Genomic DNA, 24,588 nt, shown 5'->3' on the forward strand with positions numbered 1-24,588 from the left:
TGTCAAATGTACCAGTAATGTGGTTTGATGTATCGTAAACATACTAAATTGGTCTGAAATTCCATGGTGGTTTCAAGAATGGGCGTAGTCAGCTAAAATAGTAATTTTTACCACAGATTTTTTTTCCTGTGTACTTACTTCTTTCACTGTTTTGTTTTGATTCTGCGTTTCATTTCACTTAACTCCGTTCCATGAGCTAAATGACGTTTTAATCATTTTTAATCTGAACGATGTGCAAATTAGCGAGATACAAATTAAAAAGTGTTCAGATAAAATGTGGTCAAACTAAAGGGGGTACCCGGGAATTGCTTACATTGAGGATGTTCTTCTTTCAGCATTGACTGTTCCTTGAACTAACACCCTTACCCAAGTAACCACTAAGCCGAATAAAAAAGAATCAACCCGCATAGAAAAATACAATTCGTCGTATTTTCCAAACAATAAGATTCTTCTAGCTGTAAGAGTTATTATATCACAAACAGTGGCCTTTTTGTTGGACAATCGGAGTTCCAGAGCTCTAGACTATTAATAACGGTTTTCATAATCCACAGCAAACAGTAACAGTATATAATACTGTTCAGAAATTGTGAAATATTGTGAAACAGAAAACTCGTAGGAAATAGTGGCAGTATAAAATTACCGTCCGTAAAATGGTTTGTACGCAACACACTAGCACATATATGCATTTCACTGTATTTTACCTTTTCATTACAGTTTGGCAAACAGTCACCCGCAATAGTATTCGTGAACAGGTTCATAAGCGAACTTAATCCACTCTTAAAACTTTCTCACAACAGCGTAAGCATTATAAATAATTTGAAAAAAAATCCAACTTAATCTTGAAACACTACCGTTTTTTGGTTCTTTGGGTTTATTCACAAATTTCATAACGTCATAAATGTTCATTTTTGACACCCACCCAACTCCTCGTAGCGCACTTTGTATGAGTATTTTTCGAATATTGTATGAGCTGTAACATCTTAAGGACACCCACCCACCCCCTTCAGGGTTATGAATTTTGTGAATGAACACTTTTATAGTTTTTCAACAAATTGTGTGAAAACATATTTCGAAAAAAAATCGAAAACCTACATTGCTGATGTGATGTTTTACTAGAGTGTTTGTTTTCTCTCTATCTAAATATGGAAAAAAGTGAATCCATTTGGCGGATTTGTTTTTGGGAAAAATAGTTTATAAAATCAGCACGAATCAGTGTGAAATGTCCAGCAACAGTAGCGCCGGTAAGTAATTGATCTGAATAATCTAAATGTAGCACGTGAGTCATTTGTTTTTCTCTTAGATGCGGGAGTGGAATCATCGACGGAATCGACAAAATCTGCTGTCGAACTGGCCGAGCCCTTTCAGCAAAATGGCTGGGATCGGAGACGCTGGGACTAGATAAAATGACCGAAACCAGACCGGTGCTTCACCAGAAACAAGACAAACAATGTTTTCCCGGGACGGTGCACTACGCTGTTCCGTCACGATTCCCGTTAAGCGGAAGCTAAAATGTTGGCAAATTGGAACCCATCGGAAAATATTCTTCAACGCCTGAAAATTTACGTGTGAGAAAAATTTACAAGTGGTGAATCAACAACTGAACCTTTTCCTAATGTGAAATAATAAAATAAGTTTATTAAAAGTACAGTCCATGGGATTTTATACTTGGGAAAATATAACTCCCCGCATAATCATGAACCATATCGGTACTATTCCCCCTACCATCCACAACAATTTGCGACAATATCTGGACCACTACGTATAACATGCAAATTAACAATATGTCAACAGTACGACAAACGTGTATGACAATTTTGTGAATAGTGAATGGGAAAATAACAATGTGGGGAATGGGCGGTTAAGTTATGTAACCATATAAATATGGCGATTTTCACGAACAAAATTTTCCATGAATAGTTCGTCAAACGGTAGATATACCGTCCATTTTTTGACAAATTTATTTTAAGCCAAATGGTTAAGAAACATTAAAACCATAAATATTCAATAAAAACAAATAATGTTTGTGTAATAGTTGGTCTTTGGTGCTAAATGATTATTTTACTGTATGTGGTATTGTTCTTTTGGATTTAAACCATAAAATAGAAATGATACATTTTGAGCATCTTCAGCAGAGTTATATTTTCCCAAGTATAAAATCCCATGGACTGTACTTTTAATAAACTTATTTTATTATTTCACATTAGGAAAAGGTTCAGTTGTTGATTCACCACTTGTAAATTTTTCTCACACGTAAATTTTCAGGCGTTGAAGAATATTTTCCGATGGGTTCCAATTTGCCAACATTTTAGCTTCCGCTTAACGGGAATCGTGACGGAACAGCGTAGTGCACCGTCCCGGGAAAACATTGTTTGTCTTGTTTCTGGTGAAGCACCGGTCTGGTTTCGGTCATTTTATCTAGTCCCAGCGTCTCCGATCCCAGCCATTTTGCTGAAAGGGCTCGGCCAGTTCGACAGCAGATTTTGTCGATTCCGTCGATGATTCCACTCCCGCATCTAAGAGAAAAACAAATGACTCACGTGCTACATTTAGATTATTCAGATCAATTACTTACCGGCGCTACTGTTGCTGGACATTTCACACTGATTCGTGCTGATTTTATAAACTATTTTTCCCAAAAACAAATCCGCCAAATGGATTCACTTTTTTCCATATTTAAGTGTAGTCCGCAGCTGACAAGAAAAGCGCTCAAGAAAATAAGCTGCTTTTTACCAAAGAAATTTTGACAGTTGTTCCAAAGCCTTTCGCCATCTACCCTCAAATTTGGTAACTACCAATGTCAAAGCTACGAGCAAGTCTAAGGCGCCAAAAGGAAGAAAAACAAGTTTGTTTTGTTTTTTTTTTCATGTTAGCGTCGTTTTTTTACAATCTTCCCTACGGATAACATGTCGTTGCTACGGTAAGTAATTGTTATAATTGATTAATTTTTTTCTATTACTAATTCGAATATTTAGCAATTTTCGTTTCATTCTGAATTTGATTATTGCTGCTTCGAGCGTCGTTCTTTTAAAGCGAAAAAGTCAGCGAAAACGAAAGAAGGCAGCGCATTGGGTTCACCCGTATCTCGCTGAAAGGAGCAGTAAAGGCAGATATGCTACCGACGTGAGTATTAATTTTAATTGAAGGACTGTTTTGGGCTTGGATTTGGTCAAATTAGCCAAAAAATCAATCTTTCTCGAGATTCATACGTCTTTGGAAGTAACTGGTTTTAGATAGTCGGTTTTCCTTGGGAGCTACAGTGATTCGAACTCATATTTGTACATGGTAATGTTTTAGCATAAACTTAGTAGACAAAACATCAAATCTAGTATAAGTTATGACCTCGTCCTAAAAGCAATTCGGTATCTTCACTGTGAGATAGAGGCGGATCTTCTCTCCATCGTTGCATTGATAAATAAGGTGAAAATCCAATCTTTTGGTCAGAAGCAACAAGATACTGTGCTGCATGGAATTGTCGGGCGCTTCGAATTCCGGACACTGGCCTTTTTCACGGTGTTGTTGGACCGAATTTTGATTTCTTTTCGGCTTGAATTAAAACGGTTTAGTATCCAACAAAGTCCGAGTGGCCACATCCGATACATTCTAAACGGCGCAAAACTCTTCATTTATATTGTTGAATATCAGATCTTAATGCAAGGTTAAATGATTCCCATTGCAAATATATAAAGATAATTCGGCATGTCTTAAAAAAACGTCATTTTTTACAAGACCTTGACCCACCGGGAAAACTCCAGCCATGGGAATATTCCTGAGTTCCTCTGGCCATTTCAAGAAACTAGATATGTATATTAGTATACTGAGAAAAAATATGTGAACACGTTAAGTATTAGCGGTGGAGATTTTAGTATTTATGCTTTCACTCAGGGCTATGGAAATTCCTTCAGTGTTACGCCTGTTTGTCTGTGGTTAATCTATATAAAATTGAAGACAAAAATAGTAAAAATATATTACACTTTTTGTATTCACATTCCAACAACTTTTTGTGGAACACATTAAGGTGAAACATTCCGGAATCCAAAGATGGCCGTCACAATGGTCGAACTGTGCACCTACTCACGTTTTAAAAGGCACTGAGCTAGAGAAACAGTAGAAAAGCAATGCTGATCTTCTTATTTTTAGCTTTCTGCTAGTGCACAAAGCCAAAATAATAAAACGGCTGTTATTAGGTGCATCTTTCGCGAGATTAGTGCCTTTGAACTGTGGTGTTCTGTGTTATTAGACAACACTATCATCCTAATTTGGTAAAACAAATTTAAGATTTTATTAACATTTTGTTAATACAGTCAACTCTCCCTAACTCGATAATGAAGGGACCATCGAGTTAGGGAGGTATCGAGTTACAGAACACAAAACCAGTGCAACTGCGATCCAAGGAATAATCGAGTTAACCATGAAAACCAACTTTTACTATGGTTCTCTAACTCGATATCGAGATGCGGAATATCGAGTAAGAATTAACTGTACCATATTACATTTCATTTGCCGTGGCAGTTCAGATTTATTACAGGTGAGTTGATTGCTCCTGCTTATGAGAGAAAAAAAATACGTTTTCAATTTACTTAACCTATAAATATAACGCATTAATCGTTGGAATAGAAGATTGTAACGATTTTTGCCTGAAATTATTAATTATTTTATTTGACATTTGTTCCAATGTTTCAACATTGGATATTCTATGTAACTCATTGGTACTATACCAGGGAGGAAGCTTCCGAATCATTTTTAAAATTTTATTTTGAATTCTCTACAGAGCTTTTTTCCTGCTAGTCCTTATTGGTACAGCATACAACATGGCTGGCCTGAAAATTTGTTTGAATATCAAAAGCTTGTTCTTAAGACAAAGTTTTGATTTTCCATTGATAAGGGGATAGAGACATTTTACATATTTATTACATTTGGCTTATGTGGGAATATATTAGTTGAGTTTCGGAAGCATTAGGAGAAATCTTCCATTTTTGCAAGTATGAAGAAAAAATATCCAAACTTTGTTGTAATCTACTACAGATGACACGCAGGCTTCGTCCTTTGACGGAGAGGCCTGTGTCATCCGTAAAAAAGGATTTTTGACATCCCTGAGGTAACTCAGGTAAGTCAGATGTGAAAATATTGTATAATATTGGTCCCAAAATGCTGCCTTGAGGAACACCAGCTCTTACAGGAAGTCTTTCAGATCTGGAGTTCTGATAATTCACCTAAAGTGTACGATTTGACAGATAACTTTGAATTATTCTAACAATGTATGTTGGACAATTAAAGTTTTTTAATTTTACAATTAAACATTCACGCCAAACACTGTCGAATGCTTTTTCTATGGCTAGAGGAGCAAGAACAGTAGAATAGCATTCAGATTTGTTGGAACGGATCAAATTTGTTACACGTAAAAGTTGGTGAGTTGTCGAATGTCCATGGCGGAATCCGAACTGTTCATTGACAAAAATTGAATTTTCGTTGATGTGGGCCATCATTCTGCTCAAAATGACCTTCTCAAAAAGTTTACTGATGGAGGAAAGCAAACTGATTGGACGATAGCTAAAAGCTTCTGCAGAATTTTTGTCTGGTTTTAAAATTGGAACAACCTTAGCATTTTTCCATTTGTCAGTAAAATATGCTAATTGAAAACATTTGTTAAATATATCAACTAAAAATGATAAGCTACTTTCTGGAAGTTTCTCAATGAGGATGTAGAAAATTCCATCATCGCCAGGAGCTTTCATATTTTTGATTTTTTTAATAATAGTTCTCACTTCTTCCAAATCAGTCTCCCAGGCATTTTCGAAAACCTTTTCTTGATTTAGAAAATTAACGAAGTCCTGAGTAACTTGATTTTCAATTGGACTAGTAAGTCCTAAATTAAAGTTGTGCGTGCTTTCAAACTGCATACCAAGTTTTTGAGCTTTTTCGCAATTAGTTAGTAATAATTTGTTTTCGAGTTCTGTTTGATCTTTCGACCTTGAAGCTTGCTTTTGCCGGAGCGAGCGACGAGGGCAGGATCAAACATGTCGCGCGTCGGTCTAGTAAGTGAAAAAGTGGCGTGATCGGGGAGTTCGGTTGGAGTAAGTTAAAAAGTGCCGCGATCGGTTCGTTCTTTTTGATCTTTCGACGACCTTGACGCTTGCTCCTGGGCAGTGCGTCAAGAAAGCCCGAGCTGTCGTCCGTGTTTTTTTTTTCGGGTCGCGCGCCTATATTTTTTTTTCTGAGTGCTAGCCGAGCAAACGAGTGAAGCTGAAAGTGGATTGTGGCTGCTCAGTCAAGGATAACGAATCAATTGGTGAGCTCGTTTCATGCTACTATTTCTAATCTATAAAATATGTATGACTGCACATTTAATCGTTACAATGGTGGGATGTAAATATGATGTTTCAACAAACTATGGATGGTTCGTCACTGTGAGTGTCGACACAAACTCTGATTCATGATTTTTTTATGTTTAACATTTTTTTTTTCAGAACACCCCTTATATACCTTTATTTTTGTAATTAAAACAACTTTGAATGGTTCGACACTACAAGTGTAGACTTGCGAAAGGTTCACTTTATTCAACAAACTTTGGATGGTTCGCCACTGTAAGTGTCGGCATAAGAATAAGAGTGTTCTATGATGTCCCAACCAATTGAGTCTTTTGTTTCTTTTCAAATGAGTAAAATATAATAACACATGCTTTCGTACTGACAGCTGTAGGAATGTTACATTTAGGTAATTTGTTCAACAAACTTTGAATGGTTCGTCACCTCAAGTGTCGGCATAATTTTCCACTACATAGAAATTATATGAACAATTATATTTACGTATAAGCATGTATATATCTCACAAATCATTGTTTATCATGGTCTAATCGCTTATCAAAGTGAATCCTTTGACCCAACGATCCTCCCCATTAACAAACATCCCTCCCAGTAACCTTTGTGGAGATGCAGAGGCAAACACGGTCTCCAAATAGCAAAGGTTACACACTAACATTCCTTCCCTCAATCCCACCTGACTGCAAGGACGTGGCCGGCGCCGTTATTGACCTTGTATAAATAGAGGCACTGAATTATGCACACTGAAGAAGATTATAGCCAATCCCAGCTGAACTTCTAATTGATTCTTTGTGCATTTTCACTGACTTCGGTCAATCACGGAATAGCAACCATTGATATGTGTAGTCAGTCTAAGCTAAGCTAAGCTATTAGTTAGTAATAATTTGTTTTCATCTTTCAATGCCGGTATTGGCTTCTGAGGTTTTTTAAAAATTTTAGATAATTTCCAAAAGGGCTTAGAGCCAGGGTCCAATTGAGAAATTTTATTTTCAAAATTTTTGTTTCTTAAATCTGCAAAACGTTTCTTGATTTCTTTCTGCAAATTCTGCCATATAATTTTCATAGCAGGATCGCGAGTGCGTTGAAATTGCCTTCTCCTCATGTTTTTAAGACGGTTCAAGAGTTTAAGATCATCGTCTATAATCACGGATTCAAAGTTTACTTCACATTTTGGAACTGCTATGCTCCTGGCTTCAAGAATGGAATTTGTTAAAGTTTCAAGAGCATTGTCAATATCAAGTTTAGTTTGTAATGAAATGTTAACATCAAGATTAGAGTCAATATACGTTTCATATATATTCAAGTCGGCTCGAAAATAATTGAAAGTGGAGCTGATAAGATTGAGAATCGCTTCATGGGATATTTGAAGTGTAACAGGGACATGATCAGAATCAAAATCAGCATGAGTAACTAATTCAATCTTAGAAGTTGTATTCCAAACTGTTTCACCTTAAGTTCTCAAATTGACGCATCAATTCTTCAATCTGCCTAATTTGACGCACTAAAAAATATTTGCTTAAGTTAGAAATATTAAAGACTTTGGGTATTCAATAGCTGCAATAACTAAAAAAAGCGTTACGCGTGGTGAATCTATGACAAAAGGTCGAAAGACAAAAGGTCGAAAGGACAGAAGGTCGAAAGACAAAAGGTCAAAAGGACAAAAGGTCGAAGAACAAAAAAGAAGGGACAAAAGGTCGAAAATATTTTTTCAAAGAAGGAAAAATTTCCCACCGGACAAATCATTTTCGACCTTTTGTCCTTTCGACCTTTTGTCTTTCGACGTTTTGTCCTTTCGACGTTTTGTCTTTCGACCTTTTGTCCATAAACCGTGCAATTTATTTAGTGTTGAAACAGTTTGCCTATCGTACCTACATCGCTTCCACAATAACTGTATTGTGGAAGAGTAAAGATGTGGGAAGGCTATCAACGTGTCGTTCTCACTCAAGTGACGACATGACTACTACAGAGAGGCAGTAACACTCTAATATAAATTGATACTTATATTAAGCTGTTAGGTAATCCAATCCGCATGGTAATTAAATTAATTAACTCATTACGCGTGGTAAAGATGGAATTAACGGGGAATAGTAAAAATATTCTGCGGAATTCCCAAAATGGATGTTTTAAAGAAAATTGATTGCGCCTTCACCATTGTTTGGTCGTAATGTTGTATGGTTGTTTACATTTTAGAACCAGCGACACGTTGGGGTAACAGTGAAGAGCCGCCAGTACCACCCTTGATCAAAATCCCTCCCCCTAACGTGATTTATGGAAGCACCCTTGTAACATCAGGGGACGTCCAAAAATTACGTCGCGCTAAATGTTACCATTTTAACCCCCCTCGCCTTAGTCACATATTTTGTATAAAGACTGCAAAAAATTTTGTATGAATCGTCGCGTTTCCCTGAATCCCCTTTCCCTACAAGCATTACGTAGTTAATTAATCGCCTTCTACATGTATTTACATAAAGTATTTGGTTGTCCCGCGGACGTATTGTTTTGAATGCAAGCACCATAATCAGATCTTTTATTATTTTGATTCTAATACAGTCATCTCTCTCTTACTCGATATTGAAGGGACCATCGAGTTAGGGAGGTATCGAGTTACAGAACACAAAAGCAGTGCAACTGCGTTCCAAGGGACCATCGAGTTAGCCATGAAAACCAACTTTTACTATGGTTCTCTAACTCGATATCAAGTTACGGAATATCAAGTAATGGAGAGTTAACTGTATTTTATTCGTCAAATAATAAGAAACATGGTATACTTAATGGTATACAAGATTTTCATACAAAAATACGCCTAACATCGAAAATCGTCACCGTCAATTGGGTCCTAAAATTTTTAATGGATTCTTGTTTTTATTTAATAATACGAAAGAGCATGTTCTTGCAACTACTTTAGCAATTTTTCCAACTCAAGTAACGGCTATAACGTATTTAAACTTTAATTTTGTTAATTGTTCCAATTATGAACCTTGACACTTTTGATCATGTTTGACGTTCACGTTGACGACAAAAATGCCATATGTGGGCTTATAGTTTCAACACTGGAGTTGTTCTTATCTGACATTTTGGAAGAGATACAGAAAATAAAACATACGCAAAATTTGAGTTGAAACCAAGGGGTGTGACAGGGGTGTTTTTTGAAGTTAAACCAACGGAAACCATTTTTTTTCTAAGCACTTATTTTTATAATTATGGATGACACTGCACTACCGAAGATGCATGTATGACATGAGTTCTGGAAATGATATAGGATTGATCAGGGCAATATGAGCAACCTAAGGAAAACGTCATTTCTTACTTACTTTTGATGGCTCTACGTCCTTCAAGACATGACCTGACATGACAGTAGAAACTATCGTGTGAATTCATGTAACTTGTACTAGAATGTTTTCTTTCATGTTGTATTCAGAAATAATGTTAAAATCTATTTGAAAGTTTTGCAGCGATGTTTTTAAAATCGAATGTTTTTTTATAGAAAAGCAAATGATAATCAGTACTATATAAACAACGTTTTTTTTAAGTTTGACTTGAAATTATTAATTCTAGCGAAATATTGTTAATATAGCAAACAGACCATAACACTACAGTCACCTGTTGTTTTTAGGACTACCTCGATGATCCCTTGGATCGCATTTGTACTGGTTTTGTGTTTTGTAACTCGATAACTCTTTAACTCGATGGTCCCTTCAATATCGAGTTATGGAGTGTTGTCTGTAGTAACAAATTTCTACACATGATTCAACCTATTCTCTAGCCAATTATACCACTTGTATTAGTGCACAAAAATGACTATGCAGTAAACAATTCCAATCATTTTGTTTACAATCTTGATCGATACAATTTTCAGTGCAGAGCACGAAATTTATTCCCTTGAAAAGTTGATGTGTGGCTTCATTTTATCTTCACATTCATCTGGATTGTTAATTAAGTTTCTCTGAGCCACCCAAAAATCCTTTAGAATAGAATCCCTAAACTGCCAAAAAAATATTGTTAATAATATGAAATGATTCGAATATGTGTCGCACTATAATAACTTTTCTATTACAGGGTTTTCATTCGTTGGCGCTAATGGCTATTTGCGATGCTTCTTATCGATTCACCTACCTGGATGTAGGTGCTTATGGAAGCGAAGGAGACTGCAATATTTTCAAAGAATCCAAATTTGGAACTGATGTGCTGCACGATCGACTTGATTTTCCAGAAAACGCCACGGTCAATGGTGTTAAATTACCTTTCTTCTATGTAGCCGACGATGCCTTTCCCTTATGTAAGAGGATCATCAAACCGTATAGTAAGAAAAACCTATCAGCAGAGGAGCGCATTTTTAATTATCGCTTAAGTAGAGCAAGGCGTTGTATTGAAAACGCATTTGGACTGTTGTGCTCAAAATGGGCATGTCTGAAAAAGACTTTATACTGCAGTCCCGATCGTGCGCAGAAAATCATATCTGCATGCTGCATGCTGCATAACTTTTTGATTACGCATAAGTCTACTGCGTATTGCCCTCCAGGATACATGGACAAGTTTGATGACGAAAACGTTATTACAGAAGGAGAATGGCGCAAGAGAATTTCATCGGACTCATTATACCATACGACATTTTCGGCGAGTGCAGGCAGGCCTTCGGACTACGGCAAATATATTAGAAACGTGCTGAAACAGTACGTAAATTCAAATATCGGTGAACTGCCATGGCAGCGGCGAGCGGCGTTTGTCGAATGATGAAATCCTATGTATTATCAGATAAGTTATGTGATTAGACAAACAGATGTAAAAAATCCAACAAGAAACGTGAACAATGCGTACACTTTGGCTGATCAACCATCTACAATCAGATTTAAAAATTGTCACTAAATTATAATAAACCTTATGCATTAATAACGTTTTTCTATCTGCTTATGTTTTTATTCTGCTGTGAATTTATCGTTCAAATTAGCGGAGGTGCACGGTATCGCCAATACCCCGATATTGGATGGTATGAATGAAATGTAGTAAATAAGAGTTTACTACATAGGGATCCTATTCTTGGCACTTTTCATTCACTTCGGCAGTGGGGTTTTTTGAAAGCTACTGAGCTCATATTTGGTTACAATATGCGTAGTATTGAAGTGCTTCTTATTGCAAAGTTTCAGATCATTTGGCCGAGGAAAACCCCTCATGCCAAAGTGAATCATGGGAGTGCCCAAGTAGTTCTGCACCCTACTCGGTTGCTACTCATGCTTAGATGTCGGACTCATTTTACTAACGGGGCCTCAAGATGCAGTAATCTCTTTGTATAATGTGACATAATGCTATCATAATTACATTTAATGTTGGCTAACATGTTTCTATCTGCATATACTGAATATTCTCCCCTATTTTTACATTTCATATTCAATTTTCTTAAATAGTTCTCAGGGGCTGGCCCTTCTTCTTTTCACGCCAATGCTTTGAGGTCGTTATACAGGTCTGAGATAATTATCCTGGATTTGATTATCCGGAATATTAGACTCAATTATCCGGAGTACGTATATTTTCCAAGGAGCAATTATTTTAGATATTTGACCGCTGTATTTTGTAGTGTTGATTCGAGGTTGAATGATTTTAAAGACAATTACTAAGTTTTATTATTAATATTCAGATATTTTATCTTCTGATCTGAATCTAATCTTCTAACTGATCTGATCAAACTACTGCATAATACGGCAATCATTTATCGAAATGATTTATATTTCTGAAAAATGAATTTCAAGCTGGTGAAAAGATTAGGGGAAGGCGGGGCAGTATGGTCATACGGGGTAAAATGGGCCACCTTTTATTTGAGCTTAAAACACAGATTTTGACCTCAATAACCCTAGGACCTTATAAAGTATGCTTCAATTAGTCATATATCGATAAAAATCTGAAATGTTGATGCTAGTACGAAAATCTTATAAGATTTTGGATGTAAAAATAAGCTTTGCATAAAGTTTTGTTTATTGACTTCAATTTTTTTCACAGCAGTTCGTTCTTCCATTATTCATAGGCATTATGTGCACAAAATTGTATAGATTCTAAAAAAAATTTTCAATAAAATATAATTTATATGAAACATCTAGGAACGGGGCAATATGGTCATAGTCGGTCAAAGCTATCTTATCACAAAAATAGATAACCAAAAATGGCATGTCATTTTAGCAGTTTAATTGCAATATTGTTATCGCACGTGATTTCAATTAAAACTAGAATTTTTAACTGGTTAAACTTATTTGAACGACTATGTTTGAAAACTGAAGCTCTTAGAACCATGATTTATTGAACTGTCAGCAAAACATACCATTTCATGATTCAAATCAGACTTCAACCCAGTTTTTGTACTAAACTCTATCATACTTTATAGTCTTCTTCTAAATTAAGCCTTGCAAATGGTTTTCCAATTAAAATAATAAGATTTAGTATGGTGGCTCATATTGCCCCGTAGGGGGGACCATTTCGCCCCGTATAGTGTAGAGTCACACACAAAATAGTGTTTTTCAAAAATGTTCCCAAAAAAATTCTAAGTAATCTTTTTACCAAAATACAACTGTGGTATGAAAGGAGATGCTTCAAACTACAAATTAGGCTTATGGATCGATTAAATTGTATTGTTTTTCTATGCTTTTCAAGAACTTTTGCTTAGGTGGACCAGACTGCCCCTATTGACCCTACTAACTGAGGGAGAATTCTGAAAGACAGTTTATACCGTCTTCAGCCAAAGGCTTCTTCTTCTTATTGGCATTAACGTCCTCACTGGGACAGAGCCTGCTTTTCAGCTTAGTTTTCTTATGAGCACTTCCACAGTTATTAACTGAGAGCTTTCTTTGCCAAAGTTGCCATTTGCGCATTCGTATATCGTGTGGCAGGTACGATTATACTCTATGCCCAGAGAAGTCAAGAAAATTTCCATTACGAAAAGATCCTGGACCGACCGGGAATCGAACTCAGACACCTTCAGCATGGCTTTGCTTTGTAGCCGCGGACTCTAACCACTCGGCTAAGGAAGGCCCCAAAGGCTGCAAATACTGAACAATCACGAACAGCAGAAAGTTTAAAATAAGAAGATCAACTTTGTACGTTCATTATTTCAACAGATTACTGCCGTTATTCATATAATTGTCCCATGTTACAACCGAGAAAGAAACGCGTTTAAAGATTTTATCACATTTATGCCTCGTATTGACCAGGTTTGTGATAAATGCAAACAAAATCTTCACAATAGTATAAAGAATAGCGTGTTCATTAGAATCAAGAGTTTGTATTATGAGAAAAAAGTAAATTTTGTTACAGTGAAACCTCCATGAGTCGACATTGAAGGGACCAACGATTCATGGAAATATCGAGTCATGGAACAGCAATCCTTTGGAAAGCTGTTTCAAGGGACCATCATAGTAACCATGAAATTTTGTTTCTAGTATGGTTCTATGAGTCGATATCGAGTCATGGAACATCGACTCATGGAGGTATCACTGTATCAAACTCAAAGTGGGACTGTTATGCCTACATATACAGGGTTCTTGATGAATTTCTACACATAACAGTCCCATTGATAGTAGTGATTAATTATGTGCTGAGCATACTGCTGTAGATGACCATGGTAACTCATAGATTGTACCGAATATATAGGATGTATATCCTCATCTATATAAGTGCATCTTACTTCCTAGTGTGGAATAATTTCAATGAGAAGAACCCTCCATTTCAAAGTAAACAAAAGAGGTGTTCACGTTGTTCTTTACTCTAGAAAATTACAATCATGTATGCTATCAGTCTAGATGAATCTTTTTATTCTTATGAGGTATAAGGCTAAACAGCCTCAATAGAGTTTAAAGTACACATAAAAGAAAACAAATAAAATTATACCTTCCGTAAGGTAAGGCAAACGAATTACAGCTGCTGCTGCTCCTTAATTTTTCTGTAGAGTAGAGTGGTCATTTCATAGATGGCATCTTCAGCAACGTCTGGCGACAGCCTCTGCAGCACGCGGTCGATATTGGCCAACGCTGTTTGGAACACGAGCGGACTGTCTTCCAGCGTTTTGGAATAGTCAATTAGACTTGTAATGTTACTCGCAAGAACGCTGAGGGAATCATCTTCCTTGCTGGGCTTCTTGTTTTCCGAACGTGGCGATTGCTAAAAAAATAAGAATGGATCAGTTCAACGAAAGATGACACTGTTGAATGAATCATTGAAGAAAACGCTGCAGACAAGCAGACGTAACACTATGGACCATTTATTTAACGAGCAACTCGATTTCGCTATGTTACGAACCTCACAACTAGAGGCGCGTATTGTTTTTCTTCGTTTGCACTAGCTTTTTCTGCAGCTCTTGTTGCACAAAAAAGTGTTTCGTTCTCACCAGATGATGACGGTGTGAAATGGATGATGAATTTTGAAGAAAATTGTTCTAAGTGTTATGTCTGTTTGTGTGTGATATCACAGACAAACATACGTAACAGATAGAACAATTATGATTTTAAAACATTGTTACGTGAACATTTATGCCTAATGCTAAAAATGCTTTATTTGGCCAACCGCGAACTAGGCGGCGGTTGTGAGCAAACGTCTAAGGGCGCGGCCAGGGTAGACGCGAAACGAAACGAAAATTGCACGGGAAGGAATAACAATTATTAATAATGAAATGTCAAACTCCAAAGAATTTCCGCGTCGCTTCGCGTGACGCGTCTACCCTGGTCGACACCTAACTCGAACGAAAGCGATGCGAGCACCACGGGTGGCCAGTCGGCCAACTACCTAATATTAGAATTGGGCGCTATTCTGCTGTGCGATAGAAATATCTAGAGTGTTACGTCTGTTTGTCTGTGGCAATATAATCAGTGTTGTCCTTTCGTAAAATGGGATATACACTCAGAAACACGGGTAGTCACAAAATGACTAAATTTTAGTAATTTATGACTGTTTTCTATCTGCCTCTCTTTCATCCTGGAGGGAAATTTATTCCTATTTATCAATTCGTCTGGGTTGAAGCATCGCTAAGCTTCAACCCAGACGAAATGACATTTAGTGTAGAAATTCACAGCAGATTGGAAGAGAGGCATATATAAAATAGTCATTAATGCATAAACTTTAGTAATTCTGTGACTATTTTTATTTCTGAGTGTATGGTATTTATACACTCAAGATAAACTTCCTATTTGGTTCACCTTAACATGGTAGGCACCTTCATGGATTTCTGAAAGGAACATGGTGTGTTGCACAAGTGTTTTTTTAATGCCAAGTGAAAGAAGATTTATAAGTAAGGTCCGCTATGGCGCTTGTCAATCTTGGCAACCTAAGTCCGCCTTGTATAGTAAATCGAAATATCGCACATTGGATTTGTCACTTTCATCGAATTTTTTTATGATGCACACCACTTGAAGTGGTGATTTGCTGCTTACCTACATCTGATTATTCTGAATGAAATCACAACTAAGTTCCAAACTTTTTAACAATCTAATTCCAATATTTAATAATCTATCTTTTTAACAATCATTTATTACACAATGTGCTTTGAAACAGTGTAAATCTTGCACATACGTTAAATGTGTCTCAAATGATGTATAAGAGCATGTAAGGTGATTGCTAAGAATGTACAGCTTACATGATACAAATGGAATTAATGAAATAGAAAAATCGAACCAGGTATGTGCAACTGTACGTGTATTCCAGGGGGCTGTTTTCTTGAGTGTATAATATTTGGGCTTAGGCGCCGTCCACAAATTACGTAACGATCTAGTGGGAGGAGGAGTAAGCTCAAGCTTTTTGGCTTATACAAAAATTTAAAATTGTTACATACAAAAAGTGTTCCGGAGGGTAGAGGGGTCCAAAAATTTCAATTTTGACGTTACGTAACAAATGGACGCGACTTATTCTATGATTGGCGTGAGGTAAGAATTTTCGGTTTCGTATAGAGAAGTATTGTCACTCGACTTTCATAGCGACTGTTTAAACAACTTACGTAAAAGTAATTAGTCCGACCTTCTTCTTCAGTTCTTTCTTGTTCGATTTCATGTGCAGCGGATTCCGATTGCTTTGTGGTGGAAAACGTTCTGAAAAAAAAACTTTATGTAAAGCCATTCATTGTTCAAAACATAAATTTAAACACACTTGCGCTTGCGAGAAGTGTCCGGTAGGAACGATAAGTCCTCCGCAAACTCCCACTCCAAACAACTGCTTGATGGGCCTGGAAGTGGCTCTCCCCCTTCGCTACCGGATTTCTTCTGGACAATTTTCTTCCTGTACCGATGGCTCTCGCGAAGTGAGATCCACGCCGTTTTGCACATGTCGCCTGTTAAAAATAATGGATATCAGTTACTATTTATCTTCAAACCCTGGTGATTGCCTGCATGGGCAAAGACAGGGGCCGAACCCCCATGACGGACAGAAAAATAAATCAGAATCCACTAGTTTGCTACGATAGAGTTAAGGTGGTTAAGGGTTCATTAATAATTTACATAACGCCGAAATGGTCACGCCCTTCAGCGTTATGAAATTTGTGAATGAGCCCTTTTTTTTCTCTGTTCGAATGCGCCACTTCCTTTTACATTTCAAATTTATTTAGATAATGTCTCACAACATTCCAAAGTATTTACCAACAACTGAGATATATCCTTAGAGTTCTCTATAATGCTTGATTTATTCTCGTTAATCTTCTATACAAAGACAAATTAAAGACCACCATGTCCCTTGCAGTTGCCCAAAATTTTATGGCTCGTAAGGTAATCTAGAATGCCGTGAAAAGTGTACTGTGATCTGTCAAACTTGGGTACCTTTTGCACTACCGAGGGACCAAATGCAGTACTAGAAGTGGTACCCAATCTGAGCCCGAGTGCGACGGACCTGTTCTATATTTAAGTTATTTTCAGACATTCTCTCAAAATTGTTAAGTATCAACACTTGAAAAATAATCTTGCAATTTCAAATGTCATCTTAAAGTTATTTGTATTTTTCATATACAGTCATCCCTCCATGAGTCGATGTTCCATTACTTGATATCGACTCATGGAACCATACTAAAAACATAAAATCATGGTTACTATGATGGTCCCTTCAAACAGCTTTCCAAAGAATAGCTGTTCCATGACTCGATATTTCCATGAGTCGTTGGTCCCTTCTATATCGACTCATGGAGGTTTGACTGTATTCAGAAACAATCTAGGAATTTCGTTAACCGTCAATATTCCAAATTCATTCAGACATTCTCCAAGAATTCCAATATATTTACCAATAATTCAGAAGTAATCTTTTTATAATATTTTAAGAATTTCTGGTTATCCTTCAACATTCCAAATGAATTCAGACATTCTTTAAGAACTCCCAACATATTCAATAACAATGGGTTACTTGCTTTGCTCTTGCCCACAGTTGATCAGCAGGAGTTTTTTTGTTCATTTTTTTTTTGTATGGGGAATGGTATCTAACTTCAAATATCTTGTTAGTGAAAGATTTAATCGAAACAAAATATTTGGTAGGTGTTATAGAATGAAACATTGCTGACAAAAATTCAAAGTAGATTTTCTGCAACTAGTGCAACTGAGTGCCTTAAAAATTAGGAATTAGGAAATTAGAAGACCCTTGCCTGAAAAAATGCCACAAAACGAAATCAAAAAGTAACCAAGAAAACAAAACAAAACCTAATAGGAGACAGGAGATAAAAGTACAGGACAGGAGATACATGTTTTTAGAATTTCTCATGACATTACGACAAATGTTACTGTATGTTCTTTAATTTTTGAAGATTGGGTTTTTTGAGAAACTTTTTTTTACTCGGATGAAATGCTGGACAAATTCTTAGAAAACAATAAGGAATTTTGGATTTTTCGAGGAAACGTGGATGAATTCTTGAAGGATAAAGCGAAAAAAATCTTGCGGGGTTTCTTGAAAAAAAAAAACAAACCTTTGTAGATTTCCTCGATAATAGACTATTCAAGTTAGTTTGTTTGATATTTTTAAAGGTAGGAAAAATGGTTTTTCCTACATCAATATGTTCACAATATAGTATCATGACACTTCGGAGTTCATACAAAATATTATCTAAGTTTTTTTTATTTTATTTTACTTTCAGTAAAACTTCCATGCGTTTTAACACCTATATTTTTTTTATTATAAAAGACGATATTGAATTTTACGACAGGAATGTAGCAAATTTTTCCGAATTAAATGCCAGCTGCAATTATTAAAAACATTACCTACAAAGTTCTTTCAATCCTTTTTTGTATGTGTTTCTCTAGAAATCTGATATGGAGTGATTCGTAAAGTAATTTGTAAAGCAATTCCTAGAAGTATTGAGATATTCAGGGCAAGATTCAGGGAGTAGTTTTTGAACCAAAATATGGAGAGTGGATAAATTTTTAAATGTTATTTATGAAAGAATCTTGAGATTACCAATAATAAAATGGAATGATTTCTAGAATCTGAAATAATACTTGATGGAATTTCTGGAGAATTCTTTTGAGAAGTTCAAGAATGAATTGCAAAATCTTAGTAAATCGATGAAAATTTTCTTCAAAAAAATTCTTTTGAGAATTGCTAGTATTTTGTTTACGAGAATCTTAGGGAAACAATAATTGAATTCTCTAAGACATCCTTGAACAAATTACTCGGGAAATCTTTGAGTATTTTCGTTTTTGAGTTTTTGAGTTTTTGAAAGAACAGTTCAACGGTTTCCGCTAGGAACTTTAAAAAAAATGTTAGATTTTTTTAAACATTAGTTAAGCAAAGCTAAGAAAATAAAACAAAAATTCCGAGGATGTTTTAAAGGAATAGAGGATGTTGCTCCTTGATTTTGGAGAAATATAAAAAATGCAGGTAGATCTGCGTTGATGATAGATTGGCTTTTCAGTTCTGATAAAATCAAAAGACTGTTATTTCATTTTGTCCAACGTTTCGGTCCGTTTGGGACCTTCTTCAGAGACTCAATTTTAGCTGTTCTTCCTTTCAGATAGATATGCGGAGAACTACTTTGAGAAATCATGAGAATAACAATTTCCCAATTGAATTCTTTCTAATTGCTCATAACATTTTTGTGGAATATTACGAGGAATATTTAGAGTAACACCTGTACCGTCTACATTTAAAAACTTTCCAAACATTTTCTATGAATACCAAGGTAGTGTGCATGAGCGTGTTTGCTACTCCGTTATTGCAAAAACAGCTGTACTGTACTGTAACTGTGGTAGCTAGAGTTGATGTAGACTCTACATCTAAATATTGAAGCGATTAGCCGTGCTTTTTTGTAGTGGGAGACTTTCCGTCTCAGAAGTAGTGTCACCAGATTGTTTAATCCGGTGTTTATTTTTTTGATAAGTGTCACGACAATGGTGCAACTCAGGATCAGAAGCATCTTCAATGTGTAAGTACTGGTGCTATCTTTACTATAACGAACAATAACGGCTCCGGCCGAATGCAGGTCAATTTGGGAAAGGGATAGAACGATACCGATAGTGCGGTTACTAAGCGAACCGGAAACGATCCGGATTCCGTCGCGCGCCGTCGAGCATCCAACAGATTCAACGGATCAAACACTACTCTCTCTAAGAATACCAAGGTAGTATTGTAAAATAACTTAGAAATAATCTTATAGTGCTCTGTGATCCTCAATAAGTAAAGATTTTTTTTTTAAATTTCTTATTGTCCTTCAACATTCACAATATTTCCAGAAATTCACTCAGATTTCCTAAACATTTGCCAACAATTGAGGTTCAAAAATATTCTAGGAGTTTCTCGTTGTTTTTCAACATTCAAAAAATGGTTTAAACACTCTCTCAGAATATACCAAACAATCCAAAAACAATCTCATAGTACACTGTGGACCTCAATTTATTCAGAAATAATCTAAATTACTCGTTATCCGTCATAATATCCAATATGTCTCAGAAAACTCTTAGACTACCAAAGCTTCCACCAACAATTCAAAAATAATCTGTGAGATCTCTTTTACCTTAATTAGTTTATATTTTGCTTCAACATTCCTAATTTGTCCAGATATCAAAATCCCAAATTATTCATCAACAAGGGAAAAATATCCTAAAGTTATTTTTTTAAAGGTGCTAAAAATCGTTGCTCACATATTGTTTGCCTACGAATCGTTTTTGTTTTGTTTAATTTTCTATCAAATATCAAGCAGTACTTCTTACAATTTATTTGATAATATTGAAAAGGAAAACTAGCCTACATGATTTCGAAGCCATTTAGATTAAACAATTATTTTGCTTAAAATTTTTGCACATTTGCAAAAACATTACATAGTGGTACATCAGTACCCATAGTGGAGGGTCTCCAAGAAATCAATGGTTTGCGCCACTGTGTTCATTCACATATTTCAACGCAGAAAATGGACATTTTTGGCACCCACCCACCCGAGGTCTACAAATTTTGTATGAGCCGTATCATCAAGAAAACACCCACCCACCCACTAGAGCGTTATGAAGTTTGTGTATAAGCCTACTAAAGGAATAATTCTTTAAACCAACCTTCACTAAAGGAACAGTGTTTCTATTATTGGTGCAAGGCTATTTGCTGGGAAATTTAAAGTGAATCGTGGTTTTTATACATTATCATTCAAGAAGATTTGAAGTCTATCTACTGATAAATTGAAAATACATATTTCATGATTTTATCACCAGGTTTCAACAGTTTTCCTTTAGTTGCACCACTAATGGTACATTTGCCCTATAAAACTCGTGCATTGCCTTTTTAAAGCAATTAGTTCGATAGAAAACATTGAAGAGTTTCTGAAAAAAAAAAACTTCGAAGAATGCAAAGCACCTGGAGGCAGGGCTGGTAACAGTTCTCTTTTTAGATTCTCTATTTCAATGCAAGTCTCTAAAATGTCCCTATTTGTAATGGAAAGCGTCTAAATTCTCCTTTTCAACCAAAATGCAGAATCTCTGTAGAAACTTGCAAATGTATACCTAGATAAATTCCTTGTTGAAATCTTTAAATATTTATCACCACTGGACTATCGCAGAAGTTTTTGCAAATGCGGAAATGCTAATGAAAGTGCGCGATTGCGGCAAATAGCGTCGGTGTTTTCAGTGGGGTTATTCCTCACAGTCCAACGAATAAGTGCTCTGAAGATACCAACATGATTCCCGCACTTTTATTTGCATTTTCGCACTCACGAAGCCGCACTTTGCAGTCCAATATTGAAAGAAATACACAATACTTACAGTAACACCATCAGTATTACATGCAGTAACACTCAATTCTCAAAAAAATCTGTCTGACCAACTTTTCTGAGACATTCTTATAAAAGTCTTCATCTGGTGATTCCTAATTGGACAATTTTTGATTTTATTGGTTTATGTATGGTCTGTTTTTGATTACAATTCTCGCACAACTTGTCATCTCGCCCTAAAAGCCATTGGAAACCGAGTGTGTAGCATTTTGTTACCGAGCAATCGAATGTATTTACACGTTATTTAACAATGCTTCGCTGAACAGAATATCCTCCTCTGTCTCCCAGTAGTGATAGCTTTCATCTTAGTCCATTCATTTGTTTAGAAACAATAAGCTACACACTACCAATGGCTTTTAGGGCGAGAACACAAGTTAAGGCCGGTTTGCTACTGACAAGAAAAGGAATCGTCTATCTCGATGCGTGGAAAATTTCTCCCAAGAAATGGTCAAGAAAATCACTTTTTTCTGATCGCAGTACGCAGTTGAGAAGAAATGTCACATCAAAGGGGGCTCTCTGTAGGAAATTTCTTGACCCTTTCAGTCAATGAATTAATTTACTTTTCTTGAGCGAACAGCATACTTAGCTTTATGCAAGAGTTCGGTCTCTCTTTGGTCTCTATTTGCAAGCATAGGTTCTCTAAAGTTAGAACTTAAAGGCACTCAGTTGCTACCAGCCCTGTGGAGGAGAAACAAAAAACCAAATTCTGGAAAAACATCTACAGGAATTCCTAAGCATATTCATGGAGGAGTTTTAGTCGGATGTGTTTAAGAAAGCCTTTTTAAGAAGTCTGAAGGAATTCGGCTGTTGTCTTTAGAAGAAAATCGTATAGTCTATCTAAGGAAATTCTTGGGAGAGCTATGAGAAATCCATATATCCCGTTCCAACAACTTGGCTGAAATTGCCGACCGATAGGAGCCAAAACGCGTTTAGTATTCCACTTATTGATCAATTTCCAACTCACAAACATCCCTTGTGGAAACTCTGGCTATGCCTATGATTGTCTTTATCTACTTACAGGTTCGGTTGAGCTGCTTCGCTATCTCCCTCCAGGCCCGATCGATCGCACCACTGTTGTAATGGTCTCGATTAGAAAGGTCCCAGATTTCTGGGCGACCCTTTACAGCTGCAGCCAGCTGTTTCTTATCCTCAGAAGAGAAGAAATCCGTCCTTCTTCTCTTCTTCTGGCGTTTCCCGGCAGCCGCGGGAGGAGAAACATCAGGAGAAGCTTCTGTGGCTTCCGTATCAAAGTCCGGTGGGGACAAATCAATAAATTCTCCTAGCTCCAAAAATTCTACATCGGCGTACTCCATCGCAATTAAAAATGCAAACACAAACACGGTTTTCAGAACAAGAGCACAACTAACTTTTGGACAGATCGTTTTTTTTTCCACTTGGTCACACTCGTCACACTGCACACGGCGCCGGTTTCAAAATACGAAATGTCATTTTTCTTGCGGAATAATAGATCAGCATATTATTCCGTAAGAAAAGTGACAGCTGAATGTTTTTAGAACAGTAATCCGCCATCTGTTGGCAAATTCGAAAAACTGTATAAATTTCTTGTCAGCTGCGGACCGCATAGGAAATTTCAACAGAAAAAGCATTTCTTGACCGTTTCTTGTCCTATACTTTTACACAGTACTTATCAGCTGCGGACTACACTTTAGATAGAGAGAAAACAAACACTCTAGTAAAACATCACATCAGCAATGTAGGTTTTCGATTTTTTTTCGAAATATGTTTTCACACAATTTGTTGAAAAACTATAAAAGTGTTCATTCACAAAATTCATAACCCTGAAGGGGGTGGGTGGGTGTCCTTAAGATGTTACAGCTCATACAATATTCGAAAAATACTCATACAAAGTGCGCTACGAGGAGTTGGGTGGGTGTCAAAAATGAACATTTATGACGTTATGAAATTTGTGAATAAACCCAAAGAACCAAAAAACGGTAGTGTTTCAAGATTAAGTTGGATTTTTTTTCAAATTATTTATAATGCTTACGCTGTTGTGAGAAAGTTTTAAGAGTGGATTAAGTTCGCTTATGAACCTGTTCACGAATACTATTGCGGGTGACTGTTTGCCAAACTGTAATGAAAAGGTAAAATACAGTGAAATGCATATATGTGCTAGTGTGTTGCGTACAAACCATTTTACGGACGGTAATTTTATACTGCCACTATTTCCTACGAGTTTTCTGTTTCACAATATTTCACAATTTCTGAACAGTATTATATACTGTTACTGTTTGCTGTGGATTATGAAAACCGTTATTAATAGTCTAGAGCTCTGGAACTCCGATTGTCCAACAAAAAGGCCACTGTTTGTGATATAATAACTCTTACAGCTAGAAGAATCTTATTGTTTGGAAAATACGACGAATTGTATTTTTCTATGCGGGTCTGCTGAAGATGCTCAAAATGTATCATTTCTATTTTATGGTTTAAATCCAAAAGAACAATACCACATACAGTAAAATAATCATTTAGCACCAAAGACCAACTATTACACAAACATTATTTGTTTTTATTGAATATTTATGGTTTTAATGTTTCTTAACCATTTGGCTTAAAATAAATTTGTCAAAAAATGGACGGTATATCTACCGTTTGACGAACTATTCATGGAAAATTTTGTTCGTGAAAATCGCCATATTTATATGGTTACATAACTTAACCGCCCATTCCCCACATTGTTATTTTCCCATTCACTATTCACAAAATTGTCATACACGTTTGTCGTACTGTTGACATATTGTTAATTTGCATGTTATACGTAGTGGTCCAGATATTGTCGCAAATTGTTGTGGATGGTAGGGGGAATAGTACCGATATGGTTCATGATTATGCGGGAAGTCCATTCTATAGTCGATTTAAATTGCTAAATTAAATAAAATTAAAAATGCTTATTGGTTACCTGGGTAATTCATATTATGGAGAATTGACTTAATTAGAAGTAACTTGGAAGTGATGATTTCGCAATTTGGAGGTTAAAATCACCTCCAAACACTAGGGGTTCATTCACATATTTCATAACGCTGGAAATGGCCATTTTTGACACCCACCCACCCCCTTGTAACGCTTTTT

The 24,588-nt window shown here is 36.2% G+C and overlaps 2 protein-coding genes and 2 long non-coding RNA genes across 4 annotated transcripts; 2 read left to right on the forward strand and 2 right to left on the reverse strand.

Moving 5' to 3' along the window:
- Positions 1-1,010: 1,010 nt before the first annotated feature.
- Positions 1,011-1,647, forward strand: LOC110678536. The gene is made up of 2 exons (XR_002501691.1): positions 1,011-1,241; positions 1,301-1,647. It is a non-coding gene; the product is annotated as an uncharacterized LOC110678536 (long non-coding RNA).
- A 519-nt stretch (positions 1,648-2,166) lies between these two features.
- LOC110679063 lies at positions 2,167-2,703 on the reverse strand. The gene is made up of 2 exons (XR_002502176.1): positions 2,573-2,703; positions 2,167-2,513 (listed from the first exon to the last, which is right to left on the reverse strand). It is a non-coding gene; the product is annotated as an uncharacterized LOC110679063 (long non-coding RNA).
- A 121-nt stretch (positions 2,704-2,824) lies between these two features.
- On the forward strand, positions 2,825-11,215 carry LOC110679062. Its single transcript, XM_021853008.1, has 3 exons — positions 2,825-2,917; positions 2,973-3,120; positions 10,374-11,215. Exons 1-3 carry the CDS (start codon positions 2,904-2,906, stop codon positions 11,046-11,048), a joined length of 837 nt encoding a protein of 278 aa, XP_021708700.1. The 5' UTR covers positions 2,825-2,903; the 3' UTR covers positions 11,049-11,215.
- A 2,864-nt stretch (positions 11,216-14,079) lies between these two features.
- On the reverse strand, positions 14,080-22,979 carry LOC5568789. The gene is made up of 4 exons (XM_001658104.2): positions 22,517-22,979; positions 16,428-16,608; positions 16,279-16,369; positions 14,080-14,453 (listed from the first exon to the last, which is right to left on the reverse strand). Exons 1-4 carry the CDS (start codon positions 22,809-22,811, stop codon positions 14,208-14,210), a joined length of 813 nt encoding a protein of 270 aa, XP_001658154.1. The 5' UTR covers positions 22,812-22,979; the 3' UTR covers positions 14,080-14,207.
- Between the last annotated feature and the right edge of the window lie 1,609 nt (positions 22,980-24,588).

This window comes from Aedes aegypti, chromosome 3, assembly GCF_002204515.2.
Source record: "Aedes aegypti strain LVP_AGWG chromosome 3, AaegL5.0 Primary Assembly, whole genome shotgun sequence".
Lineage (NCBI taxonomy): Eukaryota > Metazoa > Arthropoda > Insecta > Diptera > Culicidae > Aedes > Aedes aegypti.

Bases quoted from the DNA above. Each gene is read 5' to 3' on its own strand.
- LOC5568789 (XM_001658104.2), bottom strand. From the start codon at position 22,811: ATGGAGTACGCCGATGTAGAATTTTTGGAGCTAGGAGAATTTATTGAT. The intron at 16,370-16,427 runs GTGTGTTTAAAT...TTTTTTTTTCAG, and splicing joins GACACTTCTCGCAAGCGCAA to AACGTTTTCCACCACAAAGC. The intron at 14,454-16,278 runs GTAAGTTGTTTA...TTATTTTTTTAG, and splicing joins GTCGGACTAATTACTTTTAC to CAATCGCCACGTTCGGAAAA.
- LOC110679062 (XM_021853008.1), top strand. The intron at 3,121-10,373 runs GTGAGTATTAAT...TTTCTATTACAG, and splicing joins AAGGCAGATATGCTACCGAC to GGTTTTCATTCGTTGGCGCT.